Source organism: Bos indicus x Bos taurus, chromosome 24, assembly GCF_003369695.1.
Source record: "Bos indicus x Bos taurus breed Angus x Brahman F1 hybrid chromosome 24, Bos_hybrid_MaternalHap_v2.0, whole genome shotgun sequence".
NCBI classification, from domain to species: domain Eukaryota; kingdom Metazoa; phylum Chordata; class Mammalia; order Artiodactyla; family Bovidae; genus Bos; species Bos indicus x Bos taurus.
This window is the reverse complement of record NC_040099.1, coordinates 32,611,958-32,639,855: the sequence shown is the minus strand read 5'-3', so window position 1 is coordinate 32,639,855 and position 27,898 is coordinate 32,611,958. Positions and strand designations below refer to the sequence as shown.

The following is a 27,898-nucleotide window of genomic DNA, read 5'->3' as shown; positions in this document are numbered from 1 at the left end:
TGTGAATATAGTATTAATATAATAAATTTGTCAGATGCAAAATAACTCCTGTTATGATGCATTATGGCACACACACAAACAGGCTCCCGGGATTTTGAAAAGCCAAGAAATTCCCCCTTCAGCCATAGTCTCTGACAGCATCTAGTAAGCACAGCGTTCCTTCTGATATCTTAATGATTCTATCGACGACTTGTGTACTTCTTTGAACATTCTAAAGATTTTTCCTGTGTCGTCACTAGACTGTCATGATGTATGTTAAACAGTTAAAAGGCTGTCTTCTCTTTAGAGACCAGGAAACTGAGATCTGCTGGGTTTCCACTTAGGTACTTCATGGCCTGCACAGAACTGAGTCCCAGACCACAAAGGAGAGGACAGCAACTGCAGCGCAGAGTCAGGATGGGCCCTCGCGGCTCACGATATCAGCTGCCGTGATGACCTCCATCAAAAGATAACCATCAACGAGCACGTTTAGAGGACACCCTCTAACTGCACAGAAGGAAACTCTGTTTTCTAAAACTCACTGATTTTTTTCAAATAAGTACAAAGAAAAAACATTCCTTGTTAACATGGGGCAGATACATATCAGAAGTGCTGAGTACCATTTTTCAGTACAACAACAGTTGAGACCAATGGTAGCCAGAATCCTATGCAGAAACGAAGTTAAAGCTATACAAATCTATAAATATTAAACAAGAATAAAAAACTATCTTGTAGAAATTAGTAACTACTTATCCCCAAAGTGCTTTTTACAATGACAACAGAATATAGTTTTCACTGACAATTTGATAAAATATTGTACCCTATGAATACCGGCATTTACACAAGGCATTGTGCCTATAAACTTGTGTGAAACCAGAGAACTCAAGTGTCTGTGACACCTCATTAAACTGGGACAATCTCTAGGACTAAATCATCAAGGGAATAAAAAAACAATACTAATGTTATTAGACACTATTAAAGGGCTATGTTCAACAAACCCCAGGTCTTAATAAAAGTCTTTGTTTAAATGTAACTAAACTGTTTCAATAGGCAGGCAATATTACCATCCATTCTTAATAAAACCAACACGAAGATCAAATGACAAGAAACTAAAATAGCATTGAGAGGCAGAGTCATAAAAGATGCATGTTCAAAAAAAGGAAGCCAGCATCACTTTCAACAGGGAGCTCTGAAGAGCCCTTCTAAATAGCCAGTTGAAGGATTTACGGTTCCCTAAAATCATGGTAGCCAAAACCACGTTTTGTATTTAGTTCCTGCAATGACAGCTGATGATGTTCTTTCTGTAAATGGACAAAGTATTTAAGCCGAATCCTTTCCTTGAGGTGCTAGAGCAATATAAATGTTCAGCAGAGAGAAAAAAGCAAAAAAAAAACCAAGGAGACAGCCACACACTTTGGTTTACAAACCCAAATGTGCTTGAGAACAGAGGCGGCAGTGATGGCTGGGAAAGGCCCTCCTACCTGTGTTTTTTGATGCCATTGGAGAGCGCGTCTCCACCACCACAGTCCTTGCCTTCGGACATTCTGTGCTGTCTACTGCTTGGGGGTTCTGCTTCCTCGTCAAAGGAGTGCGCGGTCACTGCTTCCAGTCTGCTCAGGGACCCTTCGGACTCGGAATCTATGACAGAGCAGGTTCACAGTCAGTGAACTGGGCTTTGGTGCGAGGCTGCCGTAACAATGGATTCCCTCCCTTCATGCATCAGGCTTTGAAACTTAAGCAGCCTACTTTGTCCTTCAAACAATCCAGCCGTTACCTCCTCCTCAGGGATTTCAGAGAACCTGCACCCAGTAAGGCAAAAGGGGATTTAGAAAACGGATACAGGATCATATAAACTTACAACTAAACAGATTTCATACATTAAAAGAGACTTTACAAATATTACCTAATTCTTTAAGAAATTGTATTCAGTGGTGTCCCCCCTAAAAGAAGTTGTTTTTTTCTTTCCCTTTTCAAAGCAGTTTAAACATAACTTTGAAAAAGCATTTTTTAAACATTCATATATAAAGAAAAAGTTACAGTTGGCTGTACTTGGGGAAAGCATACATTTCATGATACTAGAGGTGCAAAGGTAATTTTTAAATACTTAAAAAAACACTTCTGGTTTTTATATTACTTAAATTCTCAACAGCAACAGCCTGAAGTAGCCATAGAGAATCTAACTATGAGGCAGGCGTTTTTAGGAATGAAAATGCCACATACCCAACTGCCTGTGTATTGAGCGTGGAGCCATCTGCCTGATTGGGAATAGCAGGACAACTTCTTTTCATACAATACGGTATAGTGTTTAGGCACACACACGTCCTTTCTTTCCTTTCAGCATCTCCAAGGTGCTCTGGGCATGAGGAAGGAGGACTATGGTGTTAATGAGTGTGCTGATGCTCTCCTGGTTTGTTAGTTGGGTTTTCTGACTCTTTAACATTCTGCATATATATAAATATAACATATATGCATATATAAATATAACACATATATGCATATATATATAATATTCTGCATAATGTTCAAAGTAGCAGCCACTTAATCTCCAAGAGACTTTGAAAGAGGCCTACGTTTATATTAATAAGTAAATTCCAGATAACGTGCAACTGTCCTTCAGCAGATGACCATACAAATAACTGTCCTCTGCTCTAGGAAGGCCTCCTACATACATGCAAGCAAACGCCCTATTTAAATAAAAGTTTCACCCATCTGCCTAGTATGTATTATGGTGCTCAGGAAATCGCACTTTCTCTTCCCACTACTACATTCTGCAATTCAGCCCAAATCACGGGCCCTTCTTTATATCACATTAGAATCGATTAGTAACGATTGCTGGACAGCTGCAGGTTGCACAGCGCACCTTAAACTCTGGACCCTCGGAATGGTGCAAGTTATCTGCCCAAAAGACTCAGTACTAGGGAAGTCATCTTTATTTTCTGTAAATACAGCTTTGTCCTGACATATACCGTATAGCAATGAAAAATATTTTAATGTTAAGTTTAAGGGATATTTCTTTCATTGTCAATTTTGGCAGGCAGTAACATTTTATTGCAAAACACTGAAAACCTGCATAGCCAGTGACAGGAGACAGTCATTCCTTTGATGAAATAAGCAGCTGCTAAAATTATAATAAAATAGAAAAATACTTTTAACATAATGTTAAGACAAAAAAAATCAGGCTACCATTTTACAACTCTAAAATACAAGCAAAAAAAAATTAATTTTATTCTGCCTTAAAGAAAAAACCAGTCTGGTTCAGGTAAACAGGTTAAATGTCCAAACGAGAACAGTGAAGCGACACAAGTCTGTCCTGGGCACAGTGAGGCCAAGAGGGGAAGAGTCCATTTGCTGGGGCAGGCAAAGGATACAGGAGAGGTGCTATCTCCCCAAAATTGGATTCATATCTCAGTGGGTGTCAAGCAGAAAGAGACAACCAAGCCAGAGAGCGGGAGAAGGAAGGAGTTTTTGACTACAGCAGATAAAGAAAACACCAGGGATCTTTCTCAAGGCAATGTCTCCCCAACACCAAAACAAGGAAAGTTCTAAGCTAAGTGCACACATCTGCATGAAGCGGGCTGGGCAGTATATGGGTATTCATGAAGGGGTCTTGAGCACAGGAGAAATTCTGCACCGAACTGGGGCAAAGGTTGACAAGAGCCCAAGCTTCAGCTGACTGAAGTTATGAGGGTCAGAAAAGGCCAAGAGCATCTTTCCTTAGGTTCCAGTTGATCTTGTGGTTGAGGGCTCAAGGCAGAGAGAGGGGTGTTGGAATTCTACACAAGAGCTCAAAGTGCTTCAGGCTAATGTTTACTTTGAAAACAGAACTGGGAGTCTTTACAACTGATTTATTAACTTTGTTACTGTCACTTCTCTTGCCTGATAACAGTTCTGTTTCGTTTCCTTTGATCATTAATTACTGAGACCTACTCAAGGGCAAGCATTTCAGGCCAGGCTTAGCTCTTCCTCTGCGGCTCAGCTGGTAAAGAATCTTCCTGCAATGCGGGAGACCTGGGTTCCACCCCTGGGCTGGGAAGATCCCTTGGAGAAGGGAATGGCTACCCACACCAGTATTCTGGCCTGGAGAATCCCATGGACTGTACAGCCCATGGGGCCGCAAAGAGTCGGACGCGACTGAGCGACTTTCACTTTAGATCACAAAACAGCTTAGGCCCAGAAAAGCTTCTCTTACATCAAGAAAGCCATGCCCAGCTTGGTTCATTTTCTCTGGGCACCAGCCCCCTCGCCTTAGCTGCCTACAATGGTATGGCAAGTAAGTCTCAAAACAATGAACGTTGTGCGCAGAGAGGAGTTTTCAGAGGAAGCAGCATGAGGCACAACCCGGACCCAAGAGGTGACAGTGGTCTTGAGGGGTAGACCGGGGTGGTTTGTTCACTTCTACATATTCCTATTTGTTTCATGTGAAAAAAGAATCTCAAGTGCCAAATAAAATAATTTTGCCTTTATTGGTTAGTATTAGTCAAGATGCATTGTTACTTTATAATTTAGATGTCAGGAAAACCAAAAGGCACTGAAGCAAAACCTTCAAGCATTTATTGAACATCACTCTGCACAGGATACTGTGTTTGCTATTGAAGGGATACAAATCGTAAGACAGGGACAAATCTACCTCAAAAGAAAATTCTTAACAAAAAGCAGATACACAGTAAACACTAAACAAGAGGTAAGGCAGAAAGAGCTGCTGCGAAGAAGTAAAGACTTCACTCAAAGTAAGATTTCACCTTACTGAACACCAGCTGGAGACCAGCCACCTTCACCCAAGCATGGGAGCGCTATGCTTACCCCTAGAGACACACTGTCAGATGACAGTATAGACTCTGATCACTCCACTCGACTTCCTCTTTCTGCCCCTCTCCTAGGCTCTCTCTCTCCCTGCTCCTCCTCCCAACCCTTACTTCTCTCTTCCATGCCCCCAACCTCCTTCTCCCTCTAATAGAATCAGGCTATGCCCACCCTTCCCCTGAAGGGCTCTACCAAAGGTCACCAACTACCTCCATATTGCAAAGTCAGTCCAGTGATCATTTGTAAATTCTTATGGTGACTCATCTACCACAGCTGACACTGCTTAATTCATTCTCCTTCTTTATCTTGTGCAAGGCATGGTAGGATTCAAGGAACAGTAAGATCTGGTCCCTGTCCCCCATTAAGCAGAGGCAGACTGTTTTGTGAACACGTGAGTTCAGTGAATTTTTTTTCCTGGTGCCGGAACAGAAGTCTGCACGGGGGCACTGGGTCACAGAAGCAGCATCAGCCATCCTCACCCAGTGAGGGACTGGGTGTCTGGAGAAGATTGTGACTGATGGTTGAGCTGAGTAAGCTGACAAGGAGTAAGAGTGGGGGTGGGGGAGAGAGTGACAATAGAGGAACTGTTCTGAGCAAAGGGAACGGACAGTCCACGGCAGGGAGAACAGAACATTCGGGGAGGTGAGAGTGGACGACATCAGAAAGCAGTGGTGATGGGGCAGCTGGGTGGACACGAAGCCATGACTCAGCCATGAAGCTGACCACTCAGGCTGAACAAAAATCAGGGGCAGGCAGTGGGACGAGGAGGGAATAAATTGAAGCAGGAACAGGGTAGTACCCTAGTACCTGCCATGAGGTTCTTACACCTGCTAGAAGCAAATCGCCAGGTCATCTCTAAGTGTTCTAGCTTCAGAGGCAAAGAAGGAAAGGAGATCAACGACATGATTCACAGTGTCCTCGAGATAAAAACTTGTTGATTGAGAACAAAAAGCTCAGCTGCTAATAAGAACCTACTATATAGCACAGGGAACTCTACTCAATGCTCTGTGGTGACCCAAATGTGAAGAAAATCCAAGTAAGAGGGATACACATATATGTATAGTCGGTTCATTTTGTTGTACAGCTGAAACTAACAGCACTGTAAAACAACTTCAATGAACATAAAAGTTCAAAAACTCAGTTACTTCTAGTACTATGCATATAGTACGACATACTTACTTTGTTGGCAATAAGGTTGTTGTTTAGTTGTTAAATCGTGTCGAACTCTTTAGCAATCCCATGGACTGTAGCCCGCCAGCCTCCTCTGTCCATGGGATTCTCCAGGCAAGAATACTAGAGTGGGTTGCCATTTCCTTCTCCAGGAGATCTTCCGAATCCAAAGATGGAACCCGCGTCTCCTGCACTGGCAGGCAGATTCTTTACCACTGAGCCAAGCCCACTGGCAATAGAGAGCCAACCTCAACTTCTATGCCTTCACATGATAGGTATGAGTCATACCCATCTGCCTCCAGCAAAGCATCATTTCATTTGCAGACCCACAGATTCAGATATATTTAAATTCAAACATGTTTACCTAAGTAGCAAAGAGGTCACAAACACTGTGGAGGTTTATTAAGAAGGCGAAGCCTGCCTATAAGATTAATTTTCAAGTGACAGATCTTAGTGCAACTAAGGTGATAATTCAATCTTAAAACATCAGGTTTTTCAATTTTGCCTGAACATACAAGTATCAAATAGGACAGACATTATCTACCATTCCATGTTACTGGGCAACACATTAATGCCTTAGTGGAAAGTATCAAGTATTAGAAAGACTGTGCTTAACGTGTCATATGGTGGTCACGATAGTAATAGAATACTGTACATGCTTTAAAAACAAACAGGGCCATGGAGGTGGGGAGTTACTGGTTAGTGGGTACAGTTTCATTTGGGGGATGATGGGAAAGTTCTGCCAATGGATGGCACTGTTGGTTGCACAATAATGTACTTGATGCAACTGAACTATGTGCTTAAAAATGGCTAAAATGGTATATACATGACATATGTCAAGTTGCTCCGACTCTTTGCAATCCCATGGACTGTAGCCTACCAGGCTCCTCCATCCATGGAATTCTCCAGGCAAGAGTACTGGAGTGGGTTGCTATTTCCTTCTCCAGGGGATCTTCCCAACCTGGGGATCAAACCCAGGTCTCCCGCATTGCAGGCAGACGCTTTACCATCTGAGCTACCAGGGAAGCCCATACACTATGTGTATTTTACCATAATAAAACCAAAATGAAACTCAAACAAGCAAACAAAAACCTGTCAAGCCAAAGCCACATATCTATCATGCTAGATGTGTGGATTATATTCTCGTTCTGTCATCTCTCACCTCAATGCCAATGACAAAACAAAGCCACAGAGACATACAGCAATCTTGATGGATTTGTATACAGGTGTATTTTTAAACACAGCAGCAGAAACTTTAACAAAATCCATAGTGAGATTTCTGACAAAATTAGTCTTTCACTCTTCCTTCTGTTTCCCACAAGATAAATGCTCTAGTCTGTGTACAAGCATTTAAGGCAGACAAAATTCTCTGCCTGATTAACTTCCCAATTAAATCAACAGTCTTAGTAGAAAGTTTGTTTACAAATCTCTGATGGCCCAGATCTTTAAAGCTCTGTCCAAGTGGGGACTTAAAATTATTTCTAACACATCTATCCCCTTTCAACCAAACAGCATGGAAGCCAATGGCTGTGACTGGGTTAACTTGGCTTTGGAAACTTCGCTCATCAAGTTGTATAAGGTGTACAACTTGTATGTCAATCATATCTCAATAAAGTGGCTTAAAAAAAACCCTTCACATGAAGAGGATCATTACCTCTATATTTCTGAGTTATTCCTATTAAAAGGCTGAAAGAAGAGGTCAAAGTTAACAATAGAAACAAGCCAACGATTCTTATGTTCTCCTGATAAACATTTTTTTAACATGACCTTTGAAAACTAGCTTAAGAACAAACAGTACAAAGGAGCAAGATGTGGAAGACTGTGGACAGTGTCCAAATAACCCCTCCCCGTTCCTTAAGGTAACAGGAAATGGTCGAGAGGCACACACGCTCAGTTTAATACCTTCATTGTTTATGGTTTCCCCAAGAACCAGGCATGGTCTAAGAATGTCCAAGGTAACCCTAAGTAACCCAACCTGAAACTATCAGTGCTACATTTTTATTCAGCTTTAAAATACAATTTTACAGACTAAAAAAATAACATAGTAAATACAAAGGACACAAGGAAAATCAATGAGGCCTACCACATTCAAAATAAATTGTAAACAGAAAATCAGGAACCAGGATGAGTCCAGAAGGGGCTGCCAAGAGATTGCGACAATAACCTACAGAGGAAGTGACAAAAGCTTGAAACAGAATCTTGGCAGCAAGCGACAAGAGTCAGAGCCATTCTAGACATATCCTCCCCAAACGAGGCGCAAGGTCAAAATGAAGCAAATGGTATAGTGTTGATTACCACAGAGTTTTTTTAAAAGGACTGGCACGTCCCCAAGCAACTAAATCTACTACTGTTTTCGGCAACTTGCAAAATCTGCACATGTAATTGCAGATGAGGAATTATTCAAAATGTGGTGTATGGGCTACTGAAAATTTTGTCTGTTTTGAATGACTAAATTTGGAGCTTCCCATTTGTCTTGTTGACATCCTTAAAATCATTTTCAAGGTCACCTATGCATACACTCTACAAAGAAAATAATTCTAGAACTAAGGACCAGTTACAAAGTAATTCAGAAAAACAAAAATGAAGTGTTTTCACGTGACTTCAGTTTAATAAATCAATGCTCACCAAATAGCTATCACATACCAGGTAAAGGGCTTGTTGCTGAAACAATCTCGAAAGATTAATGAGATATGGGTGGTGCCCTCCAAGTAGTCAAAGTCCAATCTAGTGAAAGACACATAAGTAAACAAATGTTTACACAAAGTGTGGGAAGAGTTGAAGAAGTCACTCTTAGGGAAACCAGGGAAAGTTTCCATGCAGAGATGGCATTTGAGCTGCCATGATGACTAAGAATTCAAGGCAAGGAAAGAGAATACCAGGGGTGAGGGAACAGCAAACAGTCCAATGGCCTGAAAGAACAAGGTTTGTGTCCAAGAATATCTGGCATGGCTAGAGAGAAGGGCAGCCAGGAGGAAAAGATGTGGTCATCAGAGATAAAGCTGAAAAGTGGGTCAGATCACAGAGTTTATACCAACTCTGTAATTACAGAGTATGGAGCCACTGGATGCTCTGTCAGGGAGAGGTTAAGACCCATTTTAGACTTTACAGATAACTCTGAGCTTCCCTGGTGGCTCAAATGGTAAAGAAACCACCTGCAACTCAGGAAACCTGGGTTTGATCCCTGGGTTGGGAAGATCCGCAGGCAAGAATAATGGAGTGGGTAACTCCAGTATACTTGCCTGGAGAATTCCATGGACAGAGGGGCCTGGTGGGCTACAGTCCATGGCATCTCAGAGTTGGGACACGACTGAGCAACTAACATTTTCACTTTCTGATGCATCAGCATCCCAGGGCCACTGTAACAATGACTGTAACTTAATGGATTCACTGACCATGAACACTGGGGGAGAAACAGAGAGACAAGAAGACAACTAGATACTCAGAAATGGGGAGGATGTGAGGAAAGCAGGTAAGAGATGACTTTCACATTTGTAGTTTGCACGGTTGGTAGACAAGGAGGCCATCAGCCAAGACAGGCAAGATCAGGATGACAAGGGGGCAGGTCAGGATGACAAGTCTAGTTTCCATTATTTGGAGTTTGAGATGCTTTGGGCCAAAGTAGGACTTTTCAGTAAACAGATGCAAAGTCTAAGAACATCACTATCCTCCACAACCAACTCATCCTCAAGTTCAATTTAGCCTTTGAAATGTACCCCCAAATTTTTTTCACTCAAATATCTGCACTCCTAATCTGTGATGAAATCTATGCCAGTTGCGAGGGGTGCAAAGTTCTTTAAGGAATGTTCTGTCTGCTTGAGTGACAGGGCAGGAAAAAAAAATCATATAAAATGTCAACTACAGGAAATGCTATGAGACTATGAAGCATGGAAAACTCAGCAGTGGGCACAGGACTGGAAAAGGTCAGTTTTCATTCCAATCCCAAAGAAAGGCAATGCCAAAGAATGCTCAAACTACCCCACAATTCCACTCATCTCACACACTAGCAAGGTAATGCTCAAAATTCTCCAAGCCAAGGTTCAAAAGTACATGAACCATGAACTTGCAGATGTTCAAGCTGGATTTAGAAAAGGGAGGGAACCAGAGATCAAATTGGCAATAACCGTTGGATCAAAAAAGCAAGAGAGTTCCAGAAAAACATCTGCTTCTAAGAATATGCTAATTATCTCTGTAACAGAACAAAGTGGTAAATTCTATTATGTTTATCAGGATATGACCCCAGGCCTATTGATAAATATCCATTGTTTATCTAGTCTTATGACACATGAATCATGGGTTAACTTTGATCCTATCTCTCTTTTACTTTGTGCAGACTAGTTTCAAGGAATTTGGGGAGGTGGGTTTGAGCAAGTACACTTAGGGTATATGAGGCTTCCCTGGTGGCTCAGACGGTAGAGCGTCTGCCTGCAATGCGAGAGACTCAGGCTCAATCCCTGGGTTGGGAAGATCCCCTGGAGAAGGAAATGGCAACCCACTCCAGTAGTCTTGCCTGGAACATTCCATGGACTGAGAAGCCTGGTAGGCTACAGTCCATGGGGTTGCAAAGAGTCAGACACAACTGAGCAGCTTCGCTTCGCTTCTGCTTTATTGACTATGCCAAAGCCTTTGACTGTGTGGATCACAACAAACTGTGGAAAATTCTTCAAGAGATGGGAATACCAGACCACTTTACCTGGTCTCCTGAGAAATCTGTACGCAGGTCAAGAAGGAACAGTCAGAAATGGACATGGAACAAGAGACTGGTTCCAATCGGGAAAGGAGTGCTTCAAGGCTGTATATTGTTACCCTGCTTATTTAACTTATATGCAGAGTACATCATGAGAAATGCTAGACTGGATGAAGCAGAAGCTGGAATCAAGATTGCTGGGAGAAATATCATTAACCTCGGATATGCAGATGACACCACCCTCATGAAAGAAAGTGAAGAAGATCTAAAGAACCTCTTGATGAAAGTGAAAAAGAGAGTGAAAAAGTTGGCTTAAAACTCAACATTCAGAAAACTAAGATCATGGCAACTAGTCCCATCAGCTCATGGCAAATAGATGGGGAAACAATGGAAACAGTGAGAGACTTTATTTTGGGGGGCTCCAAAATCACTGCAGATGGTGACTGCAGCCATGAAATTAAAAGATGCTTGCTCCTTGGAAGAAAAGCTATGACCAACCTAGACAGCATATTAAAAAGCAGAGATGTTACTTTGCCATCAAAGGTCTGTCTAGTCAAAGCTTTGTTTTTTCCAGTAGTCATATACGGATGTCAGAGTCGGACCATAAAGAAAACTAAGCACCGAAGAATTGATGCTTTTGAACTGTGGTGTTGGAGAAGACTCTTGAGGGTCCCCTGGACTGCAAGGAGATCCAACTAGTCCATTCTAAAGATCAGTCCTCAATATTCATTGGAAGGACTGATGCTGAAACTGAAACTCCAATACTCTGGCCATCTGATGCAAAGAACTGACTCATTGGAAAAGACCCTGATGCTGGGAATAATTGAAGGCGGGAAGAGAAGGGAATAATAGAGGATGAGATGGTTGGATGGCATCACCGACTCAACGAACATGAGTTTGAGTAAGCTCCGGGAGTTGGTAATGGACAGGGAGGCCTGGTGTACTGCAGTCCATGGGGTTGCAAAGAGTCTGACATGACTGAGCGACTGAACTAATGATGCACAGGGCATCAACAGTGGGGATCTGATCTAGTCCAAAGTCAAGCAGGTTCCCTGAGGAACAAAGGTTAGGATATGTGTTCATTAAAGCAATAAAGAGAGGAACTGAAACTTTCCATCTCAGTTAAGTTACTTTCATGCAAACTCTTGTCATCTCTCATCAAGGACACCTGGACCTCAAATCAATTTTAACTCTCAACATACTCACTTGCTAACAGACTGTAAACTCCTGAGTTGGGATCATGCCTTATTTGCTCTTAATTTCCAATTCTTAGTATAATGCAAGCATATTATAAAAATCCACAATATTTACTTTAAAAAAGGAAACTTTATAAAATACTAACCTGACATGATCAGTATACTTGTTTGCTGCTCCCCATCACTTACAGATTAAAAAGCAAATTCTTCAGAACCTTATCACAAGACTCATTACAGGCTGGTCCTGAATTACCTTTGTGGCTTCACCTCATTACCATTTCTCAGCATTTGGAACACTTAACCCCTGCTTCGGCCACAGTGCATTTTCACGATGTCTTAGAAAACAATTCTCTACCTTCGTGTGCGTTAGCTTCTTCCACAAAGAATACTCCACCTCCATCTTACCCTGCCGGAGAACTCTTTACTGACTCTTTACACAGGCACCAAGAAAAACGCTTCCCTCACAGAGGAGCTTACACTCTACTTGTAGGAGTCCAGGAACAAATGAACAATATGTGTGAAAGTTTTTTTTTTTTAAGGCAAGAGAAAAAGGAGAGAAAATGATACAGTGAAGGTCTTTCTGAGCAGGAAAAGGAATGGAATGGAGGGGTAAACCCTGCAGATGTTTGGGATGAGAGAGCTCCAGGCAAGGGGAAGCGAAGGCCTGGGGGGACACGCCTGGCAAGAGCAGGGACAGCTGCTGAGGTCAGTGATGGAAGGAAGGGACTGAGGAAGACAGGGCAGACCTCAGAAGGTGGTGGGCAGAGCTCAGAAGGCGGCAGGCAGCCAGATGGAGGGCTTCTGGCTTTTATTCCAGCTGGAAGCAAAGCCATTACAGGGTCCCGTGTAGAGAACTGACCTGAAGAGACTCACATTTGGAAATGGTCACTCTGAACGCTGGGCTTGAAATATTGCTGTGCAAGCAGAGAGACCAGTCAGAAAGCCCCTGTCACAATCCAGGCGAGAGATGACGGGGATCTGGGTGGTGGGAGTGGAATGATGATAAGGGGTCAGATTCTGCTAAATGTGGTAGGAAGAGCTGACAGAATGTGTTGACGGACTGAACATGGGATACGACACCTTTCCTCTGGACCCCCCAAAAAAAAGAAATCAAAGAACAATTTAAAAAAACAAAACAAAACAAAACAACCCACAGTCTATGACAGATAATTCAAAGGTTCTCAACCTCAGCTGAAGCAATTGTAAAGACGCATCCTTCATCCACCAAAATATGCAGGAGGGGCAGGCTTGTGAGCAGTAGTGAAGAATTTTCTTCTGGACATTTTAAGACACTTAGGCGATCTCACTTAAGTGAACGTGCCAAGTAGATAATTAGACAGGAGTCTGAAATTCAGAGACAAGACTGCGTCTACAGACACAAACTGACAGATTTATCCAAATTTGGGCAATATTCGCAGGTGTGGGACTAGGTGACGTCACGCAAGGCAAGCTGTTCAAGCTTTAATGTCTGGACGATCCCTACAGATTTGAAGAAAACTGCCAATTCTTATTCACTAAGTCTGGGTTGGGACCTCTGGTTCTGCAAGTCCGACAAGCTCCCACATGAAGCTAACGCTCCTCAGACCACACTCTGAGCACAAGGGCACTAGAGCAGCCCAACCCAACCTTTCTGGCACCAGGGACTGGTTTTGCGGAAGAGAATTTTTCCACAGACTGGATGGTGGGGGATGGTTTTGGGACGATTCAAGTGCACTACATTTATCGTGCAGTTTATTTCTATTATTATTATTAAACTGGGATATAGAATGAAATAATTATACAACTCACCATAATGCAGAATCAGTGGGAGATCTGAGCTTGTTTACCTGCAACTAGACCGAGAGTGATGGGAGACAGTGACACCCAGAGTGCACTGCTTATGTTTGATCTACTGCGTGAACTTTTTGATTGCTGTACTGCAGAAAACCTTGCTTCACAAACAGAGAATCTTGGAAATGGAAGCAGGCTTTTCAGTGCTTTTGCAGCAATCTTAGGATATTCTACCTTGACTGTAATTCAGAATGCATGGAGATCTGAAATTGTCTCAAACGTATCTTTAAGGCCACCATCATTTGCGATCTCAAGCGGTCATGCAAGCAATGGGGAGCGGATGTAAATACAAATGAACCTTCACTCACTAGCCCATTGCTCACCTCCTGGTGTGTGGTCTGGTTCCTAACAGGCCACAGACCAATACTGGTATGTGACCAGGTGACTGGGGACCTCTGATCTTGAGGGTAAATGCAGAAAAGAAAAGAATGACTGCACTCTAAGACACTCTACTACCAGAAGTGAGAAGGATGCAAGAACATCAGCAAAAGAAACTGAGAAATAAAATCAAATGAGAGTGGTATTCTGGAAACCAAGTAAAGAAAGCATTCCACGAAGGAAGGGAGCATCAGCAACTTGAAGTGCTAGTAAAAGGCCGACAAAGATGCAAACTGAGACAGGACCATGCAACTAGGCAGCTGAGCACGCGACAGTGGTGACCTGGTCAAGAGCGGCTGCTGGGAAATCATGAGAACAAACATAAATAGAGGCTGTTCGAGAGAGAATACTAGAAGAGCAAAGTGATGCAGGTCAAAGGTATTTGTATAGGACACAGCATTTTTGAAAGATTAAGACAGCTGATGGGGACTAGGAGTAACTGATTACCTGGGAGAGATAAGGAGCTATACTAATATCCTGATGAAGGTTGAAGTGCTAGGTTCGATCCCTGGCTGGGTAAGATTCTCTGGAGTAGGAAATGGCAACCCACTCCAGTATTCTTGCCTGGAGAAGTCCACGGGCAGAGGAGCCTGACAGGCTACAGGTCACAAACAGTCAGGCACAACTGAACATGCACGCACACACAGAAGATAAATTACATTCACCAGTGTTTTACCTACAACATACACACATCATGAGTAAGCTGCTGGATAATTTTTAATGCTATAAGCACAAAGTGAGATTAAGAGCCCTTGGCACTACTTAAGATTTTCCACAGAATGTTGTACCATATTACATACAAAAGGTGTTTAATAACAGTCACAGTCTGTGGTACTCAATTTGCTGCACATCAGACCAACCAATGAACGTGTTCTGTCCTGGGCAACAGAGGAAATACACAAGTTCACATGATAAGATCTCTGTCCTTGAGGGAAATGCAGGCTTGGGGAAAGACAAGAAAGAAATGCACAAAAAGTTATATAACAAGAAACAAGGCAAGAACAAGGCAGTATGGCTAATCATTCAATAAATAAATAAATAAGAACAAGAGAAAAAAGTGCTAGGAATACAGAAGTGAGTGAGCTCTTCAAGTCCTGGGCAGGTCCAGACCACAGTAAAGACTCACAGAAATGGCCCAGGCAGGAAACGTCCAGGTATTTCAGAACTAAACCATAGGACTTCCCTGGTGGTACAGTGGATAAGAACCTGCCTGCCAACGCAGTTAGACATGGGTTTGATCTGTGGTCCGGGAGGATCCCACATGCCACAGAGTGACTGAGCCCGTGCCCCATGTGCTGTAAGTACTAAAGCCCATGCACCCAGAGCCTGTGCTCTACAACGAGACACACCACTGCAGTGAAGAGTAGCCCTGGCTAGCCACAACTAGAGAAAGACCACACACAGCAAGGAAGACCCAGAAGAGCTGGAAAAAAAAAACCGAAATAAGTAAAAATAAATAAATTAAAAAACACCTAAAATGCAGGAGAGGACAATGGGCTTAGGAACAGAAAGAACAGAACACATGGTTATCAGCCTTCCTGCCAACACTCCTGATCACTTTGATCAAACCCTGCATCCTCTATGTGAAACTCTCAGCAGATGTCATTACTTTTCTCAGCTATTACCAGTTGTAGTTGTTGGATTAAACCTTATTTCACATGGGTCATAACTTCCTATGTTACTCTCCTCCAGACAAAATCAAAGTCATTATGTTACCACTTTCCACTCTTGAAGCTCTGATTTAAAAAGACATGAGCACCCACCCCTGCAACTGCTGAGACATGCTAAAGCTAGCTTTGATTTCATAACCTAACTTTCCACTGGTTTTGCCAATCTACACTATAGGATTTGGATGCATTATTCATGCGCAATTTGACCAAAATAGCATTAACAGTTTAAGTAAGAAAGCCTTTTTTGCACAACTGATCTCAACATGTTTCTAAAAAGGAAAGCGAACAGACAGTAAGAAAAACAATAAATTTTGAAGTTTTAAAACTCAAAAGGCAGAAATTTTTGTGCAACTGCTATCTCAGACCAGTACTAAAGAGCAAGAGCCATGAAGTTATTTAACTGGTTAAGAAACATTTCAAAAATAACGCCTTCACTAGCGATTCATAAGGTCAAGCACCTTAAATTTTCTCCCCCTTAGCTACTTTTTCATTCACCCCTCTCTCTAAGAGCCAGTCTCTTAGCTCCCCCATGATGGTAAATTCCTGGAGAACAGATTTTACCTTTTAAATAACATCTCATCCGAGTTCACGCCCTCTGTCACCTACCCTTCCTGTTCCACACAGTATCCAAAGTGGAGCATGCAGGCCGCATGAAATTAGCAAGTGTTATGGATTCTTTTGTGCTCTTGATTGAAAACCAACATATTTTTAGGGAGGACAGAAATATCAATGACATTTGTTCAACAACCTGCACTTAATAAACGTTTAGAGAGCAATTTAGTCTATGCTAAGTACTTCAGAAATATAAATAGACAGGGTCTCTCCCATCAGATGGGCTCCCCAGGTGGTGCTAGTGGTAAAGAACCTGCCTGCCAATGCAGGAGACATTAGAGACTCGGGTTTGATCCCTAGGTTGGGAAGATTCCCTGGAGGAGGGCATGGCAACCCACTCCCGTATTCTTGCCTGGAGAATCCCATGGACAGAGGAGCCTGGCAGGCTATGGTCCACAGGGTTGCAAAGAGTCAGATATGACTGAAGCGACTGAGCACACAAGTACTAGCACTGAAAAGAGACGGGCACAATACAGCCAAAGGGCCCTGAAAGAAATGTAAAGGGAAGAAACACGAAAGATGAAACACTAACCGTGCCTGAGGGGGTGGGAAAAGCTACCCAGAAGAGGAGATATTGATCATTTAGAGACATTTGAGAGTTTTGGCAGGAGAAGGGAGTGAAATGCAAAGAGCAGAAAGATAGCAGGAACATGGAGAAGGAGCTGCTTCATTCTTCCCTAAAGTGGAACCTACTACATAGTATAATTTCTGTATTCTACTTGTAGAATAGAATTTTTCTACAGAACTACTCTCTAGTTTCTCATTAAATCCTTTAATACATATGAATGTTAGCCCTCTTCCCAGGAAGTGTTCACTTACAGGTAGTAATATCAGAAATTTCACTCAACCATTTCATTCCTTACAGACAGACACACAATGAAGACAGGATGTGATGCTTCATTAGGTTTAACGCCTTCTCATCTGTTATAGAATGGAATTCAACCCAATTTGTGAGAAAGAATGTTTGCCGTATGGGATCTGCTGAAATTTTAAGTCACTGAGCATACTGGAAAAAAATTTAAATAATTAAAAGACCCACATGGGGTTGGAAAAAATACCCTGTAGGCTTATATCAAGGTTTGTCTCACCTACTGTATTACATTTTCACTGACCCTGCTTATCTGAAAAAATTTAAAGGGAAAACAGGAAGTCACATGGATTTAATTTTAAAGGAAGTAACAAGTTGTGACTGACTTTTAAAAAGCAAACTAAGCATTTACTGAAAATTATTTAGAAGTATTTTAAAAGTAGCAGCTTTAAAAACGCTTTTCTCATTTCTTTTAAACATTAAGGTAGGCTTGATTTAATCTATCATTCTGATTCAGAAATTACGTGAAATGCAGGTTTGTATACTTGTTCCTGTTTTCGTTTACCTCCCACCCAACAGCCTCTGTCACGGGTGCGTGGTGAGGATGGAAGATGCCCGGTGCGGCTGGAACGAACAAGGGACGGGCAGGGTGGGGGTCACGTCGGGAGCCTGGAAGGCCCGTTAGGGAGTCTGGATTTTATTCCAGGTGCAGTGAAGAGCCACTGAAGGATTCCCGGCAGGGGAACATGATGCCGTGACAGTCTATAAAGCATCAGTGTGGGTGGTATGTACAGAGTGAAAGTCAAGAGGGCAAGGCGGGAAGCACAGCCATCAGTTAAGAGGCTGGACAAGAGCAGGTGCAGCGCAGGTGATGATGCTGTGAGTGACGGCGGGGAGCCCCTCAGGGTGCCAGGCACTGCTTACAGTACACACATGAGCTGTTTATTCCCTCCGATAATCCTATGACCCACTTGCAGATGAAGAAATGAAGCACAGGAAAGTGAAGTCATTTTCCAAAGACTACAGGAATTGGTAGAACCACCATTTATCAACAGTCTTCCAGCAGCAGCACCTACACCTTTAATGATCACCTTGCAATAACAGAACACAGATGGATTGAAGGTATGATGGAAGGGCATAATGGATGGGTCCTGGCCTGTGTTTCTTGGAGGGGGCATGTGAATGCCATGAATCTCCCAGATTTACAACTTTAGGGAATGAAAGAGGAACCATTTACTAAAATTAAGCAAATTCAAGGAGGAAAAGGACCTAGGAGGAAGATCAAGAATCCATCTTTTATTTATCCAGCTAACAACTGAGTGTATATACATATCTCACAAGAGGTCAGGGCTGGAGAAACAAATTCCGGAACTGTGGTAGTCAGAACAACTGTCCCTCCTAGTCTCTGGAACCTGTGGATGGGTCACCTTCCATTGTAAAAGGACTCTGCAGGTGTGACTGAGTTAAGGACCTTGACTTGGGGAGGTTGTCCTGGGTTATCTGGATGGGTCCGTTTTGATTGCTATGGTCTTTATAAAAGGAAGGGAGGAAGGTCAGAGAGATTGGAAGAAGTCAACTTGCTGGCTTTGAAGATGGGAGGATGGGGCCTCATGCCAAGGAATGCAGGTGGTCTCTAGAAGCTGGAAATGCAAGGAGGCAGATTCTCTCTACAGCCTCTAGGGGAACACAGACCTGCCAACACCTTGATTACAGGACTTCTGACCTCCAGAGCTGAGAGAATAAATCTGCATTAAGCCACTACATTTATGCTAATTTCTTCTGACAGCAATGGGAAACTATTATAGGAATTCTAAGTTAGTGTTTAAGATAATGTGATATTCAAAGAAACAGGTGAAGGAGATGAAGAGGTACAAACTTTCACATGTCTAGACTTAAGCTGACCATTTAAAAATGTGCAGAAATATCGAATCCCTATGTTGTGTAAGTAAGTGTTAGTCGTTCAGTCATGTCCAATTCTCTGCGACTCCAAGGACAGTAGACTGCCAGGCTCCTCTGTCCATGGGATTTCCCAGGTAAGAATTCTGGAGTGGGTTGCCGTTCCTTTCTCCAGGGGATCTTCCTAACCCACGGATCGAACCTGGGTCTCCCACATTGTGGGCATATTCTTTACTGTCAGACCCACCAGGGAAGCCCAAATAGCAGGGAAGGGTGTCCCTGGGTGGGCAACAGGAACTAACACAGTGGTATGGGTCAATCATACTTCAAGAGCAAATAAGCTCATAAACCCACAGAAAAAGCTCAGATTTTTGGTTACTGGAGGTGCAGAGAAAGGGAAGGGAAAATAGATGAAAGGAGGTTCAAGAGGTACAAACTTCTGGTTATAAGATAACTAAGTACTAAGGATGTGACATAGATCAGGATAAATAAAATGAACACCGCTGTATGTTATACATGAAGAGTAAATCCTTAGAAGTCTCATCACAAGGAAAAAACTTTTTTTCTATCTCTTTAATTTTGTACCTTATGAGATGATGGATGTTCCCCTAAACTTGTGATAAACATTTCATGATTTAAGCCCCATCATTATGCTGTACACCTTAAACTGATGGGGCTGTAGGTCAATTATTTCAATAAAACTTGAAGAAAAAAATAGAGGGGGGAAAAAAAAGAAACTGTAGGTGAAAAAATAACTAAACCAAAGTTCTGGAGGAGACACGAGGAGATGGGTACCAGAATGAATCAGGAGGAAATGGCCTTAATTAAAAGGGAACACTTCTTTCGTAACAGAAGAGAAAGAGGAAGTGGGAATGAAGGTTAATGTGTAGATTACAGTGAGAAGATGAAGTCATTCCCAAATGACGGCTTTTATGATCTCCGTGAATTACGTGGCTGGGTCACCAGCAGGGCAAGACTTCCAACCCTGGGTAGCCGACTCGTAATTCTAATAGAGTTCTACATTGCACCAAGGGATTCCCAAGATTTGCGGCAGGAAGTAGGAGTGGCCCAAGAAAGGCTACTACGTTCAGGCAAATGTAGTAAAACTCAGGTGGGTCACTCAGGGCAACAGTCACTCAGGGCAACAGTCCCTCTCCCTCATCTCCTCCAGCCACGTGGAGCGCGCTGACTCAGCGGGGCACTGACTCCGCGCCAGGATCCTTCTCAACACAGCAACCCAGCAAGAGGCAGGTACTGCAAACAGACCTGAACTGGCACTTGAGAGGAAATTCATTTTCCAATCCTGACCGAGAGACTGTAGTTCTTTTTATCTCCTTCTCCCCGAGGAGACGACTATGGAAATAAATGTTAAAATACACCCGAGAAGCAGAAAGATGAAAGAAGCCCCTAAGTGTCTATCAAGCAGAGAATGACAGAAAATTCTGCTCAACCGTATCACTGACTTTCATGGAACCTTTAACAAGAATGAGCTAGAGTTGTAGTGCTGGTGGGAAATATACTGGTGTATATTTCCAAGATACATTGTGACATGAAAAGCAGACCCAGGACAATTACACAGCTACTTCCACTCATGATTTAAAAAAAAAACAGCAGCATAGATACACAGGCACATATACATGGGATTGCTTTAAAAAGGTCTGCAAGAGAATGTATCAAGCTGTTAACAAGAACCCCTGAGAAGTGTGCAATCAGGATGAGGGATGAAGGGAAAATTTCACTGGAGACTATAAGTACTTCTCTCTTAAACTGTTTATAACAAGTTTTTTCTTAAAAACTAAATTTTTTTTAAAGACATCAATGACGAATGCAACAAACAACAAGGTTTACTGTATAGCAGAAGGAACTACAGTCAATATCTTGTGATAACCCATAGGAAAATAATTTCAAAAATAATATATGTGTATATGTATAACTGAATCACTTAACTGTGCAACTGAAACATTGTAAGTCAACTATATTTCAATAAAATATATATATATTAAAAAAAAGATTATCAATGATGAGCAGATGAAGCATCTAGGTTCTTTTACATTCACATCTCTTTCTGGATGTCCAAACAGAAGGACAGGGAATAACGGGACAGGATGTGGCAGAGGACAGACGGGAAGACATGTCAGCAGCCTTAGTGACCTCTCCCCCTTCCCCCAATCAGGCTAAAAGCCTCCTTTAACCCCGCCACTCATTCCACTGCTTTCAAATCTGATTTCTACTTTCTCTTCCCAATTTGAATCACTATTTTCACAAATACCCCCATCTAATAGCCATCATCGTAGTCATTACAATCCTTTCTCTAATATTCTCCAATCTGGTTGTTAGAATTAGCTTTCCCCCATCTTTTGATCATGTCACACTTCTAAAATTAATGTTCCCGTGTGCTCTGCTGATCTTCTGTAATGCACCTCTTCTCTATTAAGTCCGCCAACATCATTTTCCTTGTCCTATATCATCACAGCACTTTAACTTCCCTAACCAAACTTTCTGTAGTTCCCACTTCTGTGACCTCTCACTGTGCTTCCTTTAGTTTCCTATTACAAATGTGACCCTTTAACTCCAAACCCACTGAGATCTCCTGCTTCCACCATCAAGTTCTGTGAGACCCAGAAATTGTACATGTTCATCTACTACATAAGCACTTAATTTCCTAACATAAAAGAATTGTTCTCAGTCTCAATCATCTCCAGCCATCCCCTCCATGATTCCTTCCATGAGTCCGCCCACATCCACCTCAAATTCTAAAGGAAATTCATAAAAAGTCAAAACTACTCAGCAGTACCTCCTCTTGAAAGTCATTCTCACCCCTCCACATACATCGCTCATTTTTTGAATATCTGGTACCTGTCAGGCACTACTGAACATACGAATTCATTTAATCCCGACTCAACCCACTGCACTGGAAACTGTAATTATCCCCATTTTAAACATGTAAAACCTGAGGTCCAGAGAGGTCATGGGACTTGCCCAAGGTCACACCAGTGTCAGAAGCAGGATTTCAATTCAGAGGATCTGGATCTGAAGCCCCTGCCCGCTGCCAGTGTGCTGCACTGCTCTGAGGCCAAGTGAGGTTCTTCCTTTTCTCTGTTCCGGGTACACCGTGGCCTCACCTCTCCCTCACCTCTCCCTTCGGCACACAGCATACCATATTGTAACCAATTCTTCTTATCTGTGTCCTTTACTCTTAGACCTCTCTGAGATATAAACTATCCACCTCTCTGTCCTTTAACAGGTAATAAGCACCTTGTACCAGGAGGTATTTAACAGAATAAAACAATAAACCAGATTCGCAGCCCTCTGGCCCTAGCAGAGCACAGGCTGTCAAAAAGGCAGACTCAGTGATGACTTCTGTTTCAAACTTTCGGGCTCCTGCCTTAAAAACATCACACAAAAAGTAGGTCATTGGGGAGCTGTAGCAATACATTTCCATCTGTTTACTCCAGGGAACTCAAAGTGCCATCTACCCTAAGACAACATTTAGGTGGTCAACTGTGAATTACCAAAGCCCCAGATGGCGGGGTTCTAGAATTACCTGACAGTGCATCATAGAACTCGTCCTCACTAAAGATGCTCAGAGGCGGGGAACCTTTAACCAGAGACTGCTCTAATTCGTGGTGTTCAGTGGCTAGAGTCGCCAGCGCTTCTGATAAAATTTTGTTTTTTTCTTGTTCCTGTTCCAATTTAAAATTCCTCACCTAGAAGAAAACAGATAATACAAAAAAGACTTCAGAGTGACAGGAGAGACAGACTTACTCAAAAGGATGTGAAAATAACTCGCTTTTAGACCCAGTTCAATTGCAACATCAGGAATGAAGACGGTGGTGCTACATATGCACGCTTGAATGAGCAAAATTACTAAGCTTATTTTGTTCTTCCCATGGGGACTTTTTTCAAAACACCTCCAGCCAATGCAAATATATTAAGAAAAAGCAAACAAATTCAGCCCAAATGATCAGGACCCTAGTAGAAAGACATCAGTCAATTTGAAAATCATATTAAAAAATTATTTTAAATAGAGAGTATTTCATTCAACATTAATCAAATTAAGCCAGCTTTTGAACAAAATAAAGAATTAAAACTGTTGTAAATATTAAAATGTGAACCACATCAAAGATTAAGACATAATCCTCCGGTTTACTCTCAAAAGAGTTGGTATATCAAATAAAGAGAAACAAGAGGCTAGGTAATGATGTTTTAATTACCATTTTCCAATCCAGATTTTGATTCTGGTTCCATATTTTACCTTGAGTTTAGTGAACAAATATAAATAAATAAAAGATTATAGAGAAGGCAAAGTCATACTCCTTTGATGATATAATCTGTTCTTCCTATCTAATTCAAGAGCTTCTGAATTTGAAGTTAATTAAAGCCTTCTAAAGTTTAAGTAGTCTAATTCTCATATAAAATAGCAGGTACCAGATTCGGTATGAACAGTTTCATCCACTCTTGTATGAAAACTCTGAAAATCACAGCTACTCCATCAACTCCCTCAACTTCTAGGGGCCACGTGGGTCTTTAGTTGGAAGAGCTGGGATCCACCTAATCTCAGATTTCTCTTATGCCTGTTTCTTCACCTATAAAATCAGGATTCTCCTGCCAGGGAAGAGTCTCATCGGTGGCTTCAACTCAGTGGTCTTCAAAAAAAAAAAAGAAAAAAATTCAACAGCACAACCTATTTCTCAAATCTCAATGCATGAAATCCAATGTTTCAGGAAGCAGCAGTGCACAGGACGCCGGGTCCGGATTGGGAGCCTCTTGGACTTTCCCCTCCAGGCCCAAAGCCAGGGACTGTTCAACAGTTCGAGGAGCATGAGATGGGGTGACCTCTGAACCCCTCTCCAGTCAAAACGCCTGCCCCTGGGTCTTCACCCTGGTGACCTCTCCCCAGGGCTCCCAGCTGCGATCTGCTGAACTCCACTCCCACTTCCTGGCCTTTCTCTCAGTCTCCTTCTGTGGTGCCCAAGGACACAGCATCTTCCTCCACATTCTGACTCCACAGTCACACGTATAGGGACAATGCGCCAAGAATCCCGGATATGACTTACAACATAGCCCTACCATAAAATGCTAAGTGTGTAATAAAAACAGCATTAAACCCTCATTATTTTGGGAACAGCTCCAGTCCTCGGGTACCTTAGTATTTATTATCATTATAGGAACGTGCTTATTATTAGAATTACAATAATGAAATATAAACAGCAATAAGTGGTAAGCAATAATGTGCAGAGAAGACCCAGAAAACAGGAAAAAATTAAATAGGTATATAATTATAATTTTTAAGAAACTGAAAAATACATGCAAATGTTCCTAGAATCTAAAATTTTATATCCAAGGAGGAAATACTCTTGGTATAGCTGAAATCAACCTTAAAAAAAAAAAAAAGCTGTTTTTCCTCCACTTAACCAGTCAGACAATTCATTTATCTATAAACAAGGACTACAGAATTCATCATAATATCCAAAATGAACACTTCTTTAGATGGAAAAACATCAGCACTGCTGTAGAATCCAAAATACGCCAATGCAGATTCAAACTCTTTCACCCCATCCACTCCTCTTTCATTAAGCTTAGGTTTGTTTTTTTTTTTTTAGCTGCTCAAGTATCAAAATGCAAATGCGCTGTTGACACTGTACTGTTCTATATAGTGTTTTAAAAAGTGTTAGTCACTCAGTCGTGCCTGACTCTGCGACCCCATGACTGCAGCCCACCAGGCTCCTCTGTCCATGAGATTTTCCAGGCAAGGATACTGGAGTGGGTTGCCATTTCCTTCTCCAACTGTTCTACATAAGAATCAACTAAGTTACCTCTTTTGGGTAAAAAATATGTAAATTCTAGTTTATTAATTTTATTGTTAGTCTTTTATGGTGCCTACTTTATAAGTTAAACTTAATCACAGGTATATGATTATGTGTGTAATCATATGTATAGGAAAAAACAGTACATATACATATTGTTCAGTAAATCCAGTTTCAGGCATCCACTGGGGGTCTTGGATAAAGGATAAACCCTTGCCCAAGGATAAAGGGGGTAACTACTACAGTTACTGAAAAAAAATTGGTTTCACTGCTATAAAACATATATGTTAAGTTTAAATACCTAAACTCAATCCCTAGATTTCAGAAAAGGGGCACAATAAATGATTGAGGCTCCAAAATATCAAGTTCTCCCAACAAGATTGTACTCGAAATCCTGATCTTTTTATCCATGAAAAGTAAGCATCCCTGTATCCTGCTGCCTCAACATCTGTTCTCAGAGAAGGAGGGAAAGGGGGTGGAAACAAAAGCGGGAGCAGAGGCTCTGATGACAGACTGGACCTCACCTTGCTGTTATCTGTCAGCTGATCTGAGGACACGTGTATTAGTTTCAAGTCTAACGGGGTCTGCGATACTGAAGGCATGTTACTCTCAAACTTCCTGCTGAATGGCAACACCTCCCCATCCGGAAAAGTGATGCAGCTGAGAGAGCAGGTGTGTGTAGCATAGAAACTGTGCTAGTGAAGAGCTGCAAAGAAGCACCTAAGCACATACTTCCCTGGCATGGATGCTTTTTGGTCCATCAGATCAATCAGCTGGAACAGTCAGCTGGAACAACTCAATTCTAAGCCAGCTGTCGTCTCAGTATTTCAGAAACACTGCAGGGATAGTGTAAACTACTCATCAAGCTATGCAGAGCGTAACTTCATAAAAACCTCATCTTACTTTCCAAGTCTGTCTCCAAACTCTCATTTGCTAGTTTAGCAACTGTGGTGTGAGAGAAACAGTACCCGCATGCAGTCCTCTCTGCAGTGCTAAGTGCTGCTCTTCACCTTCATGTGTATCGGTACTCGCACACGGATGACTCAAAGGACAACTACCCTATTACTGTTCAAACAACAGATAACTTCACAAAATTAGTAAAACCCAACATGTGCTTATAATTAGACCATTTCCAGCATACGGACATTTTCTTTTTCAAATTTCATATAAAATTCACGCCCTCAGCCACTTTGCCACAACAGAAATCAACATAAAACCAAGTAAACATAAATGTCAAACTTTTTATTAGAAACATTTAAGGACTGAATCATCACATTTAATAGTTACACATTATTATTAACTATTAGTAGACACATCGCTCTGCGTCTATAGCTCCTTCAGACTAATGCATGTTCAAGCCTTTCCAATAATCTCCAGAATCACTTTAACACAATCCCCCTTTCATCTTACTCAATTTCATGCTGGCAGAAGAAATTCACAATGAATACTTGCAAAGTGTTCTTCACTCCATCAGTGAATGGATGCCAACAAAAGAATTCAGAGTTTTAAAAAGCCTGGTGCTGGCCAGTGAATGTACGTTTTATCAACTTTCTCCTTCTATGGCTTCCCTGGTAGCTTGGACGGTAAAGTGTCTGCCTACAATGCGGGAGACCTGGGTTCGATACCTGGGTCGGGAAGATCCCCTGGAGAAGGAAATGGCAACCCACTCCAGTATTCACACCTGGAAAATCCCATGGACCGAGGAGCCTGGTGGGCTACAGTCCATGGGGCTGCAAAGAGTCGGACACGACTGAGCGACTTCTCTTCTTCTTCTCCTTCTATAAAGCACCCTGCTATTTTATGTTCCCAAGAGGTTAAGTCAGGCAGAGGCAATGATTAAATCTGGCAAGACACACCACTAAGTGGGAGTAAATGATTAGTATTCAGAGAACACCATGTCCAATTATCCAATTACAGGTTAGGTGACATACTGGCCCTGTTGATCAATCTAGTAAAGCTCTTTCAACCAGCTACACTCCAGTCAATTAACAGCATCAGTCAGTCAGTTCACTCACTCAGTTGTGTCCAACTCTTTGCGACCCCATGAATCTCAGCACGCCAGGCCTCCCTGTCCATCATCAACTCCCAGAATTCACCCAAACCCATGTCCATCGAGTTGGTGATGCCATCCAACCATCTCATCCTCTGTCATCCCCTTCTCCTCCTGCCCTCAATTTTTCCCAGCATCAGGGTCTTTTCAAATGAGTCAGCTCTTCACATCAGGAGGCCAAAGTATTGGAGTTTCAGCTTCAGCATCAGTCCTTCCAATGAATACTCACGACTGCTTTCCTCTAGGATGGACTGGTTAGATCTCCTTGCAGTCCAAGGGACTCTCAAGAGTCTTCTCCAACACCACAGTTCAAAAGCACCAATTCTTCGGCGCTCAGCCTTCTTCACAGTCCAACTCTCACATCCATACATGACCACTGGAAAAACCATAGCCTTGACTAGACAGCCCTTTGTTGACAAAGTAATGTCTCTGCTTTGCAATATGCTGTCTGGGTTGGTCATAACTTTCCTTCCAAGGAGTAAGTGTCTTTTAAGTTCATGGCTGCAATCACCATCTGCAGTGATTTTGGAGCCCCCAAAAATAAAGTCAGCCACTGTTTCCACTGGTTCCCATTTGCCATGAAGTGATGGGACCAGATGCCATGATCTTGGTTTTCTGAATGTTGAGCTTTAAGCCAACTTTTTCACTCTCCACTTTCACTTTCATCAAGAGGCTCTTTAGTTCTTCACTTTCTGCCATAAGGGTGGTGTCATCTGCATATCTGAGGTTATTGATATTTCTCCTGGCAATCTTGATTCCAGCCTGTGCTTCCTCCAGCCCAGCATTTCTATGATGTACTCTGCATATAAGTTAAATAAACAGGGTGACAATATACAGCCTTGACATACTCCCTTTCCTGTTTGGAAACAGTCTGTTGTTCCATGTCCAGTTCTAACTGTTGCTTCCTGACCTGTATACAGGTTTCTCAAGAGGCAGGTCAGGTGGTCTGGTATTCCCATCTCTTTCAGAATTTTCCACAGTTTATTGTGATCCACACAGTCAAAGGCTTTGGCATAGT

At 42.1% G+C, this 27,898-nt stretch overlaps 1 protein-coding gene across 10 annotated transcripts in view; it reads right to left on the bottom strand.

Moving 5' to 3' along the window:
• OSBPL1A (oxysterol binding protein like 1A) overlaps window positions 1-27,898 on the bottom strand; it is a 230,192-nt gene that overhangs the window by 67,852 nt on the left and 134,442 nt on the right. For 5 of the 10 annotated variants that reach the window (XM_027526163.1, XM_027526164.1, XM_027526167.1 and 2 more), the window contains 2 exons: window positions 22,568-22,730; window positions 1,461-1,617 (listed from right to left, as the gene is read on the bottom strand). In XM_027526163.1, coding sequence (XP_027381964.1) covers window positions 1,461-1,617; window positions 22,568-22,730 — 320 coding nt within the window. Of the gene's footprint in view, window positions 1-1,460; window positions 1,618-1,725; window positions 1,779-2,199; window positions 2,333-22,567; window positions 22,731-27,898 lie in introns of those variants that run through there. The other 5 variants (XM_027526161.1, XM_027526160.1, XM_027526162.1 and 2 more) reach the window with 3 other exon arrangements.